Below are 12,627 nucleotides of genomic sequence, written 5' to 3'. Positions count from 1 at the left end.
TTTTTGAAGTTTTAATCAACACTGGGCTCATCTAAACAACGAGTCTGGCCATGGTGATAACACAGCTTAGAGCTGGAGTTCTTTTTCCAAAATTTAAAACATGTTTCCAAAAAATGAAATTTTTACATTAACAAATAAGAGTTTATCCTTACTAGCTCATAATTAATTGAAGTAATAACCAGGAAAAGTTCTATGAAACAGAGAAAAGGGAAAGAGAGAAAGAAAAAAGCATTCTCATCAAAATGAACCAAGACAAGAAAAAGGCAAAAATGCTAGTGAAGTTACAGAATATAACATAAAATACATATGAAAAGAGTTCATTCTCTCTGTTATTCATATTTATTACCAACTAACATTGTAAAATGTTTAAATGTAATACTTCATAAGAGTAACTTAATTACCCAAGTGCTGATTATCACTACCGTAAATAATACCTAACTTTCATGTTGAGTTTTGTTTGTTTGTTTTCTGTTTTCTTTTGGGTTTTTTGTTTGTTTGTTTGTTTTTTTGTTTTTTTGAGATGGAGTCTCACTCTGTCACCCAGGCTGGAGTACAGTGGTGCAATCTCGTCTCACTGTAACCTTCACCTCCCAGGTTCAAGTGATTCTCCTGCCTCAGCCTCCTGAGTAGCTGGGACTACCCACATGCACCACCACACCTGGATAATTTTTGTATTTTTAGTAGAGACAGGGTTTCACCATATTGGCCAGGATGGTCTCGATCTCCTGACCTCGTGATGCACCCGCTTTGGCCTCTCAAAGTGCTGGAATTACAGGCATGAGCCACCGTGCCCGGCCTGAGTTGGTTTTTTATATTGCTGACTACCTCTGGGTACTGTAGTTAATAAAAGATTTATAAATTATATATAGGCCTTAGAGTCATCATTACCTGTAGACCCAAAGTTTCCTCTAGTAGATTTTCAGAAAACCAACACATGAGCTTCTTTTCCTCTTTTATTCTTTTTTCTTCTCTCCTTCTCTCCCTTATGTCTATCCTTACTACCTTCCTTCTTCCCTAATTTACTTCCTTCTTTTTTCCTTTCCTCCTTCTTCACAATTTTAATTTACACATTCTTTCTTTCATCCATTTATTCAAAACCATTTACCAAGATTAGATTATATAAGAGGCTGATAATAAATAAATAAGAAAACTCCACTTGATTAACAGCAAAAGACAGCGCTAAGCAGTGTGATGTTTTCTATTTGTATAAGAGTTATTGAAAGAAAAGACACTTGCATAGGGGGAAATAGCAGCCTCACAGAGAATTGTTGGAAGCATGAATAAGATTTCACTGTTGAAATAAAGGCAAGCATATGTTAAAGGAAGAAAATAAAGACACGGAGGAGAGAACACAAAGGATTAAACATATTGCCTGACCTTTTCATCTTTCCTTCTTCTCTCCTTTAATATTTTCCTAAATAATGACGTGGAAAGATTAATCGGTTTTAATAATGTAATACTATCTGTAATTGTTTTTTTTTTTTGAGAGAGGGTCTCACTCTGTCATTCAGGCTGGAGTGCAGTGGCACAACCACTGCCCACCTCCCTGGTTGAGTAGCCTCAACTTCCCCGGCTCAAGCCATCCTCCCACCTCAGGCTCCAGAGTAGCTAAGACTACAGGCAAAAGCCCCCATACATGCCTAATTTTTGTATTTTTTTGTAGAGATGGGATTTCACCATGTTGCTCAGGCTTGTCTCAAGCTGCTGGGCTCTAGTGATCCACCCACCTCTGCCTCCCAAAGTGCTGGGATTACAGGTGTGAGCCACCACGCCAGGCCCACTATTTGTAATTTTTAATACTATAAAATAAACTAAAATTGACTGCAGCCTAATAAACAGAAGCTCCCATTTACTTTGGGGTCTGACCATCATTCAGCTTGTATTCTGAAACTTTCATAATTTTAGAACCAACCGGAATTATATTATGAATTCAAATTTAACCATAAAAAATCAGGTTGTTTTGTTTTTTATTTGTACTCAGTGCTAACTCTAGTATTACTATCCTTGCACCACCAGTGGTCCCATTTTTGATGATCTGTTGTGATTGTGGAGGTGCTTCTCGTGGTGCAGCTGGCTTTGAGCCTGTTCCTGAATGTTCAGATGGAGCAATTCATTCATGGGCAGTAGAAGGACCACAGCCTGAACCCAGGGTAAGTGCCACATTCTAAGAAATACCCGTTGGTAGTCACTGAAATTCAGTCTTTACACATGAACCAAGATGGCCACCATCACTCACAGTCTATGCTGTTTTCTGTGCTGAAAAAGCTAATGGAGAAGATGAAGAGGAATCAAAACCACAACAAAATTAAATGGAAGTAACCAGGGAAGGTTTTCTAAGTGAAGTTCACATTTTAAATGGATTTCAGAATTTCCTAAATAGTATTTTTTTAGGAAATCTGAGGTAATTTAAGAATAAACCAAATGTATGACTATAGAAAGATTAGAGTCATTGGTCACTACAAATGGAAATGTTGTTTCCTGTCTTTTAGGATATGACCACTGTCATACCACAAATACCACCTGATAATGCAAATATAATTGAATGCATTGACAACTCAGGTAAGAAAAAAGAGGTGTTGTTGTTTAACAACTCAAATGCTTAAGTAGGAAGTCTGTTTTCTCTCTTTGATTATTGTTTTTTGATGATCTTATTTTTCTTCAAAAGTGTTTATATCATTCTTTTTTAAATGACTAATTTGTAAATTAAATGGCAAGGAAAAACCTACAGTAATTATTATTGTTATATGCTGCATTTTAAAAATTTTCCTCAACCATCAAAGAGTACTTAGAAGATGACCAAATTAGGATCTCTATATATGCAGAAGTACTGAATTGTAACCATGAGTAAGTTTTAGTCAAGATTTTTAATTTAATAGAGCAAATTTCATTAACATACATACACACACATATTTCATACACATATATACACTAATTAAAATTAAAGTACAACCCAACTAAAATAGACCTGTGCTCATTTATTGAGGCTAAAATCTTTATACACAATTAATTTAAGGATTCAAAATTGCTTTGACTTTAGCTGCTTATTATAACAAAGAAAAAAACTGCATCCATTTTCAGTATCATCACAAATATTACCTAAAAAATATTTGTCTAATTTCTTTAATTGAAAGCAGGTAGGTGAAACACTATCAAAATCTTTCTAAGCTCTCAACTGAGATTGTGTGCACATAGTGGAGTTTCTTCCAGCACATGGGTAAGACTGTTTAAATACAACTTGCCTTAAAACGGGAATCTAGACCAGTTCACAGGCAGAACCCAGGAAACAATTAGAATTTCACAGTAAGTGGATAACTACCATTATAATAAAAGAACAATTAAAATAACATCTCATATCTGTGAAAATAGTTGTATCACATTACTTTTCTCAAGGTAAATAAATACTACTGGTCAGCTTATTTTTCTCATAGTCTTTTTAAACAGTAACCATTGTTTTCTACTTTAACAGGCATAGAAATGTGTATAACTTGTAGAACTGGACCTTATTCAAAGAACTGGACACAGTAGTCTTTAAATCTATTTCTCCACCTGATTTGTCCATTTTCATTAATAACCCCAATGTCTTCTCACCTCAAAAGCAGAATCTCATTGTTGACTCGTATTCACTGACACCAAATCAGTTCTCAAGACTTATTATCAAATCCATCAGTATTTATTTACACGTTTGTTCCCATTAAATCCACAAACTTTTGCACAAATTTTGAACAAAGCACCATAAGAGGCACCAAGGAAAATTGAAGCATGAAAAACACACTGTTCCCAAACTCAAGATCCTTCACGTACTAAAGCCAGTGGATACATATCCCACTGACAACATTCTTCATTCCATAGGAGTTCCACGGTCCCGGCCATCATTTTATCTCACCTACCTCAAATATTTCTTTTTTTTTAATTTAAAAAAGATGAAACACTTGACCAATTTGCGTATCGTCCTGTGCAGGGGCAATCCTAATCTCTATATAGTTCTAATTTTAGTATATGTGCTACTGAAGCGAGTACCTACCTCAAATATAGTAACAGGCTTCCACTTACTCGTCACATCCAAGTGCAAACCCAAGATTCTTCATGAAAACCTTTCTCCTCACATAGCCATGGCCTCCTCTCTGAAAGCCAGTGGTTCTCATGTCTTTTTCTGGATGTCTTGTGCTTCTAGTTATACACTGGGTCATTCTTACACTATTTTTTTAACTTTCAGAATCTGAGTATTTTTCCTCCAATTTCCTACAAGTTGAAATCAAATGCTTTAGGATATAGATTTTTTTAAGTCCTCTGCAGCCTTCACTTCCAGCAGAGAATATAGTAATCTCTCAACAGATAATTATCAAATTAACAAATTAATAATATTATTTTGAGTTCAATATTGTATTTATATCTTTCTTTATGTATTATCTTTTTATTTCTTTGTTCACAAATGCATACCTAAATGAAAAAATCGTATATTACAAGGCAAGTTGTTAATTTTTAGTTTATGATAGACTAAAGAAAATAAATTTAATTTGATCAACACTTTTAGGAGTTTATACAAATGAGTATGGTGGCAGAGAAATGCAAGATCTGGGAGGAGGAGAGAGAATGACAGGATTTGAACTAACAGAGGGAGTTAAAACTTCAGGAATGCCTGAGATATGTCAAGAATACTCTGGAACATTAAGAAGAAATTCTATGAGAGAATGTAGAGAAGGAGGTCTGAATATGAATTTCATGGAAAACTACTTCTGTCAGGTAAGGTCCCTAGCCACATGCCTTTCTCGCCATCCATGTGCCTGCTGCTCTTCACCAAGCTTTCACTAATTCCTAAAGGGGCTTTGGCAGGAGTCTCCTAACTAGATTCTCAGCCTTTAGTCTTTGTGCCCAACAATTCATGCTGTTAATGAATTATATATCTAAAGCTCTGACCTGAGCACTTTACTCCCCAATGTAAGAACAGCCAATGGCTTCCAGCTCTCTTTTGTTCATGGCATGCAATCCAAAGTCCTTAACATGTTAATTAAGATTGTTCACAAAATGAACCCTCCCTCTCATCTCCAATTACTCCTTGCCATCAACTCCACTTGCTGAGTACCTTTGCCACAGACCTTTCATCTCCGTGTGTTTGCTTATCCTGTGCCCCTCCTGGAATGCTTGCATCCCACTATGTCTCTCACAAACTCCTGCCCATCCTTCAAGACCCAGTCCAAATATCACTCTCCCTCCGAAGGTTTTACAGTTAACCCTCTCATCCAAAACAGGATTAATGTTTTCTCGTCTGTATTTCTGCAGTACTTTGTTTACACGTTTATAGAACCTACCATTGCTAAAATCTGTCAGTTTATATGTCTACCACCACTTTTAGTGTCTCATCCATATATTCTCTACATTATATTGCCAGTACATAGCTCAGTTCTAGACATAGAGTCAATGGTTAATAAGAGTGGGGTCAAGAGCCATAGTCTACTTCCAAAACATCGTAAGAATGAGCTGCAGGTGGTGGGAAGAGCATGAAGCCTGGAGAAGCAACTGCAGGAGAATTAACTTTGCCATCCCCAGGAAGAGATGTAATTGTCCATGGTTACACACCATGTGATACCCAACCTTCAGGAAGTTCCTGTCTCTGATACTGACTAGAAAAACATTTCTGTCCTTCTACATTCTGGCCTAAAATGGTTTCATTAACTAACCTAGTAGTTGGTTTAAAGAGTGGCTGATATTTTTAAATAAAATATTGGTAAAAGCATTCAAATAGCAATAGATAGTAATGAGGCTTGTTGAAAACCATAGGAATACTTATTGATATATATAACAAAATATTTTATGTTATATTTTAATAACATAGAAATATCTTCCTTCCAATCTCTGATCAAATATCACTTTATCAGAGACCCCTTCCTTGATTACCCTATCTAAAAGAACAACACCCATCACTTTCTTTTTCTTTACCCTGCATCTGCCACCTCCTGACCATATGCTTCTGTGTTGTCTGTCTCACTCAACCAAAATGTAAGCTCTGTGAGAGAACAACTGTATCTGGTATTGTTCATTATGCACAGCTAAGTTCCAAACACAGAGGGTCTGGCAAATAGCAAAGGCTCAATCATTTTTTTATATGAATGGCACAATGAGTTGGTTTCCTATAAGGTATTTCTGTTAACCTGAAAGTTTACAATCCACTATTATGAACAACAAAGATGAAACAAAAGTGTATAAGTCTTTGGGCTTTTACTTTGAATTTGGAGATTATATTTTTTTAAAGTGTCTTTGATCACCTTTAATTCTGTAGAACAGACCGAGTCAAATTTTCTTGTTGCTGTGCTGAAAAAGCCATGTTGCAATAAACCTTCACAGAATCACCATATTCACTCCATCTGAAGGAAAGAAACAAAATCCTGAGTGAACCCAACTCAACTATGAACTACCTTTTCCAGACAAAAAACAAAACAACACATTTTTATGTCCTTGAAGTTCAGCATTTTTATATACCTCCCTCTAACTTTGTTATAAATAATTCGTGTGATTATTTTGTGTATGGTTTTATGTCCAAAGTACACAATTATAAATAAGTCCATTTAAGTAAATTTTTTAAATCGTATTATTGGAATTATACTTAAAATAATTTCTAACCAAATTATTTCAAATAATTATAAAATGATTTTTAAGGCATCTCTAGTAGATGTTAGAATCTTGTTTTATTTCTTTCCTCTTTGGAAATGCTCTGGAAGAAAAACTAATGATAAAGCCTGTTCTATTATTGTTAAATATGCATTCATAATTTCATTTTCTCTTTCTCCTATAAATTCAGAAAGCATATGCTTATGCAGATGAAGATGAAGGACGCCCATCTAATGACTGTTTGCTCATATATGACATCGAAGGTGTAGGTTCCCCTGCTGGCTCTGTGGGTTGTTGTAGCTTCATTGGAGAAGACCTGGATGACAGCTTCTTGGATACCCTGGGACCTAAATTTAAGAAGTTGGCAGACATCAGCCTAGGAAAAGAATCATATCCAGACCTTGATCCTTCTTGGCCACCCCAAAGCACTGAACCAGTTTGCCTTCCTCAGGAAACAGAGCCCATTGTTAGTGGATACCCACCAATCTCCCCACATTTCGGCACTACCACAGTAATTTCTGAGAGCACCTATCCCTCGGGACCTGGTGTACAGCATCCTAAGCCTATTCTCGATCCTCTGGGCTATGGTAATGTCACTGTGACCGAGTCTTACACCACCTCTGACACTCTGAAGCCCTCTGTGCATGTTCACGATAACCGACCAGCATCAAACGTGGTGGTGACAGAGAGAGTGGTTGGCCCAATCTCTGGCACTGATTTGCATGGAATGTTAGAGATGCCTGACTTGCGAGATGGGTCGAATGTTATAGTGACAGAAAGGGTAATAGCACCAAGCTCTAGTCTACCCACCTCTCTGACTATCCATCATCCTAGAGAGTCCTCAAATGTGGTAGTGACAGAAAGAGTAATCCAGCCAACTTCTGGCATGATAGGTAGTCTGAGTATGCACCCCGAGTTAGCCAATGCCCACAATGTGATTGTGACAGAGAGGGTTGTTTCTGGTGCTGGTGTAACTGGAATTAGTGGTACCACTGGGATCAGCGGTGGCATAGGCAGCAGTGGCCTGGTTGGCACCAGCATGGGTGCTGGGGGCGGGGCCCTGAGTGGAGCTGGCGTAAGTGGTGGTGGCATTGGCCTGAGCAGCTTGGGAGGGACAGCCACCATTGGCCACATGAGGAGTTCCTCTGACCATCACTTTAACCAAACCATTGGGTCCGCCTCCCCTAGCACAGCTCGAAGTCGAATCACAAAGTACAGTACCGTGCAATATAGCAAGTAGTCAGGACCCCAGCTCACTTTTTCATAGTCATTGTGGTTTAGATCCAATTCCCACCACTAAAAAACTAACAATGTGATTTATAACGCACAACTTCATGTTCAGGTCATCTAGGAGCAAGGTGAGAAATCACAATGAGAAAAATAAATGGAAACACCGCTGCTAGGGGAGAGCTCTCCTTAGCGTTCATAAACTTTTTTCTTATATAAAGACTAAGGAACTAAAACTTGAGGCAGAGTCTTCTTTGTGCCTGAGTGGCCTGTAGTGTATCTCCAGCATGTAACTGGCCTTACGACGGCAATTGGCATAATTCTCCTTGCTCTGTTTTGCTTTTCCGTATAGCTCGAGCAAAATTCAAAAAGAACTAAATATGCAATATATGTTCATGTCTATGGGAAAAATCTAAAATGTGTGCCAGATGCCCTGTCGGTTTCACAGATAACATAAATAAAAATTCAACCACAGATTTATACAAGGGTTAACCATTTTTTTTAAGTTTGACTACGTAGTCAAGTCCACAAGCCATCAAGCACTCCTACCTTAATTATTGCACTAGAGAAAATAAATTTCAAGTTAGGAAGTGTTTCCTAGGAGGAAAATTCCACTAGAGAGTGGCAATAGGATGAGGTTTCTTCAGGGTAAACTAGCAATGCCTGAGCCTGAACCTTAATTTGGGGCCTCAGTTAAATCTCCTGTGGAGTCAAGGATTCTTCTGATTCTAGTTTGTGTTTAGTGATAGATGTAGTCTTGATGAATATTGCTTACTGGTGAGGTTGAGGAATATCACCCTCGTCTTTCCCTTTACCACTGTGGTTTTGACTTAAGAAAGCAAACTTCGCTAAGTTTACTTCTCGAACTGAAGCAAGTGAGGCCTGACATGGCTGTCATCACTAGTGGCAAACGACCTTCCAAGTAAGCAGATGGGAACTGAATTGTGTTTTCAGGTTTTGTTTTTAGTACGTGATATTCATTCATATCCAGCTCTTTATTACATAGCTCTGAAGTTAAAATGATTTACATAGGTCGAGCCGTGGACAAAAAAAAAAGAAGAGGAAGCTTGCAGTATGCTTAAGCTTTGGGGAATTTTTTTTGTAAGGGGATCTAAAAAAATGTTTGTAGAACATGTAAAATGTTTAATGGGGAAAGTTGGAAAAGAATTCTTTTGTAAAGTAATACCATGCTAATTATTCGCTTTTAGTAAGTAAAGTAGTGGTTGCTTTAGCAAACCTCTGCTGCCATTTTGCAGGGATCAACCAGGAACTTTTAGCAGAATTGACAATATGGTGTTGTTAAGCATGAAATAATACCAGAAACCTATTCCGCTAGTTTATCTCACCCCCTAATTTTTCTCACTAGCACAAATTTTAAATTCCTGATTTGATTTGTCAATAAGATCTTGGCTTATATATGCTCTGATTTATAGGTAGTGTCCAAATTATATAGTATAACATATTTTTCTAGCTTCAAAATTTAGTAATGTCCTATTTATGATATACCATTTCTGTGTGTTTGCTATATAGTATTACCCAATTAAAAATCTCTAAAAAGAATCAAAGCATTCTAAGAAAAAGGTAAATTTACTATTGCATGGTAGAGAAATCTTTTTCTTTCTTAAATACAATGTTACTATAAGCTCACTAAAATGAAACTCTATATGACAAAATAAAATTAGCAAAAAAAATTTGCCCTGGAGTTGTGAATTATGTACAACTTTTAAAGAATTTACCCCAATTACTCAAATTTCCCAGGAAATTACAAAGCCAAAGAATATTCGACTTCCTCCACTGGTCAAAAGGGGATAGGAGTGAATTATTTAACCTAGAGCTATTTTGCTCTGTAACAACAGATAAGGCTAATATTTTAAAAGCCACAGTATACATCTTCTTTTAACTCTGTAGATTATGTAAAATTTTGATAGTCTGTAGTATGCTAAATGCAGAAGTATAAATAAAGTCATTCAAAGGGAGTCTTTTCTTTTTCTGCCACTTAGGGGGCTACATTAAGGATGGGTAATCTTTCCAGGAATAAAGTCAAAAGGTATTTATTAAAACATACTTGAGTATGCCTGGGTCCAGGAGTTTTACAGAAGAGAAATAAGTATTAATGAATTAATTAAGTAATTTATTAAAGGGAATGGTAGCTGACCACAGGAAACTTGCTTGCTGTTTTGATGTGAAATATCATCACAAGCTTTTCTTCAGACATCTGATATCTTCCAGACATATTTTTTAGGTTGTCTTGCAAACAACAAAATCACTGTCTTTAATAACTGTTGCTGTTAAAATCCACTGGTTGTTAAGATCCCCCCAATTTAGTTACATTTGAACTCCTAAACACTGTTAAATGATGGGAAAAACAGGAAAAAATGTGGCCATATGAGTCATCTATCTTTCTAGGAAGATACTTTCTAATCAAACTTTTCTTCCAGGATTGCACATTGATGGGAAAAACAAGAAAAATTGAAGTATTAGTCATCTATCTTTCTGGGAAGATACTTTCCAACTAATTTTTTCTTCCAGGATTGCACATTGATTTTCCATTTAGTCCTAAATTTTAAAATTACCTTTTCAAGACATCAACGATTTTAGTAGTTATTTAAAGGCGTGTCATTTTTCAATGAACAAGCTTTGGGCAGAACTTCATTCTTCTTTTTAGATGTTTACTCTAGATCATATACATCATGTCATAGACCAAGAAGAGATATGGAAATCATTTTATAAGTGAATACTATAATTAGGATTCAAGCTGAGTTTCAGATCAACTTGCTCTTAACAAAAGGAAGAAGAAAGAGATAGTAATTTAATACTATGTATGTATGGTTTGAAAACAAACCATAATGTTTATAAAATATCTATCTGACTGTCTAAAGAGGTAATCTTTAGGGGAAAAAATCAGTGTATTATAAATACTTTACCATTTAATATCAAACAAAATACCATCTCAAGCTAATTTTGACACTGAATTACAGATATACCTGCTACATATTATTTACTTCTAAGCACATTGCCTGATGTAATTGCATTTGCACTGAAAAATTAAAAGAAAAAGTACATATTTAGGGTTATTTATGTATCTTCATCTAGACATCTGTTCTACATTTGTGTATAAAGTTTTTAGCATCATAATTTTTATTCAAGAAAATGTTCTGACAAAATTTTAATTATATGTCTTCAAAAATTACATTTTTTACTCTAGTAAGTAGATGTTTTTAGTTATCTGGCAATTTATTTCTGAATTTATACCAATGTTTGATTGTCATGGTACAAAATATATGACACCCTTTGACTTTTGCTGGAGTTGAAAGGCGTTATAATCTTTAGCATAAATGGTCATGACTATTTTGGAAAGACATTTAAAACCCAAAGCAAACTTTTAAAAGTATTTGCCACATTTTCCCATGCCTATTTCATAAATTCCAACTTTTTTTTTTACAATTTCTGGTATTTTTAAGACCCATTTCACATTGCACTAGGATACGGCAGTCCACAGTAGAGTGCTACTCTCCTTGAAATCAAATCTGTCTTCCACTTCCAGATTATTCAGTTTATGTTAGGACAAATCTTGACTAGATCAACCTATTATCCATCAGATAATATTAAAACAATGTGTAATCTTGTTTAATTGTCTACATTCTCTTCCCAGTTTAGCTGTATTTGAATTACTAAATGCTTTATCGTCAAACTGTACCTAGTCTAACTTATTTTTCTTTTGCTGTCTGTTTTACAAGCATTTTAAAATTCTAATATTCATCTCTGGTGGTGTTTAAAATAAGGTTCTCTTATTCAAGTTTCAATATAAAAGTTTTTGGATTATTTGGGTGCTAGTTTCTTGCTTGGTTATCTGTTGGTTTTTTTAAGTTGATTTGTAGTTTCCAAAGAGTTATGCATACAGCAATAAAGTGATTAATATGCCTCCCTTATCTTTTCTGAATTGTAAGCAAGGGGGAGGTTTTAGACTGTAAAACCAAAGTTATCAAATCTAGTTATTATCATCCTGTGTTGGAGGAGATAATCATTCTTTTATTTTCACAATATTAAAATATGTTTTCATTCTCCATTTCCTAGCTATCTTTTTTTAATGTGTACTGAGGAACCTACTCTCTGGATCACTAATTACAGATGCTAGAGCCCAGCCTTGACCAGGTGCTTAGCCCCACAAATGAACAGATGATAAAACGCTGCATTTTTAGTTTTTATTTAATACTTGTAGCATCTTTATACTTTTACCTTTCTTTCTTTCATACTCTGCATTTTTATTTTTGCCTACACAAGCATTTTATTTCTTTTAAAATGACTTTTCTTCTTTTTTGCCTTTTAAATCATACCCTTTCATCTTTACTGGGATGCATCTCCTTTTGTTCCCCAATGGCACTTCCAGACTATTATCAACTTCATCTTGCACAAAATCTTACCTCTTTCAGACTCGTATGATCCTTTCCCTCTCTTCTCTTCTTCATAATGTCTCTACTTTTAATGAAGGCTCCAATATCCTGGCCTAAAGTCTTTTGTGACTTTCTTAACTTCTGAGAGTGTTCATAGTAACTTAAACATCCACATTGATGAACCACCCAAGGCAAAGATTCTCATTTCTAGACCTCCATTTCCCCCCTCCACTCAGCTGTCATTTCCTTGTCATAACCCAGCATATTGGTACCTGGAATGCCTCAGTTTCTGTCTCTACAGCCTCTGACCATTTCCCTCTCATCCTTCCAGCTCATGGGCTCACATTGTCGTCATTCCTCCACTTCATCAAAGCTTCAATGTGTTGACTCTCACCACTTTCTCACT

At 35.9% G+C, this 12,627-nt stretch overlaps 1 protein-coding gene and 1 non-coding gene across 3 annotated transcripts in view; one reads left to right on the top strand and one right to left on the bottom strand.

The window, feature by feature from the left end:
- The window catches only part of DSG1 (desmoglein 1), a 41,245-nt gene extending 29,349 nt beyond the window's left edge, over positions 1-11,896 (top strand). For both annotated transcript variants that reach the window (XM_063611904.1, XM_055235374.2), the window contains 4 exons: positions 2,017-2,150; positions 2,490-2,559; positions 4,532-4,740; positions 6,794-11,896. In XM_063611904.1, the coding sequence (XP_063467974.1) occupies positions 2,017-2,150; positions 2,490-2,559; positions 4,532-4,740; positions 6,794-7,843 (1,463 nt within the window). In that variant the 3' untranslated portion in view covers positions 7,844-11,896. The remainder of the gene's footprint in view (positions 1-2,016; positions 2,151-2,489; positions 2,560-4,531; positions 4,741-6,793) is intronic.
- On the bottom strand, positions 3,915-4,017 carry LOC129461324 (U6 spliceosomal RNA). Its single transcript, XR_008650482.2, has one exon. It is a non-coding gene; the product is annotated as a U6 spliceosomal RNA (small nuclear RNA).
- Positions 11,897-12,627: the final 731 nt, after the last annotated feature.

This window comes from Symphalangus syndactylus, chromosome 1 (assembly GCF_028878055.3).
Source record: "Symphalangus syndactylus isolate Jambi chromosome 1, NHGRI_mSymSyn1-v2.1_pri, whole genome shotgun sequence".
NCBI classification, from domain to species: domain Eukaryota; kingdom Metazoa; phylum Chordata; class Mammalia; order Primates; family Hylobatidae; genus Symphalangus; species Symphalangus syndactylus.
Note: the sequence above shows the minus strand (reverse complement) of the source record. Positions and strands in the feature narration are given on the sequence as shown.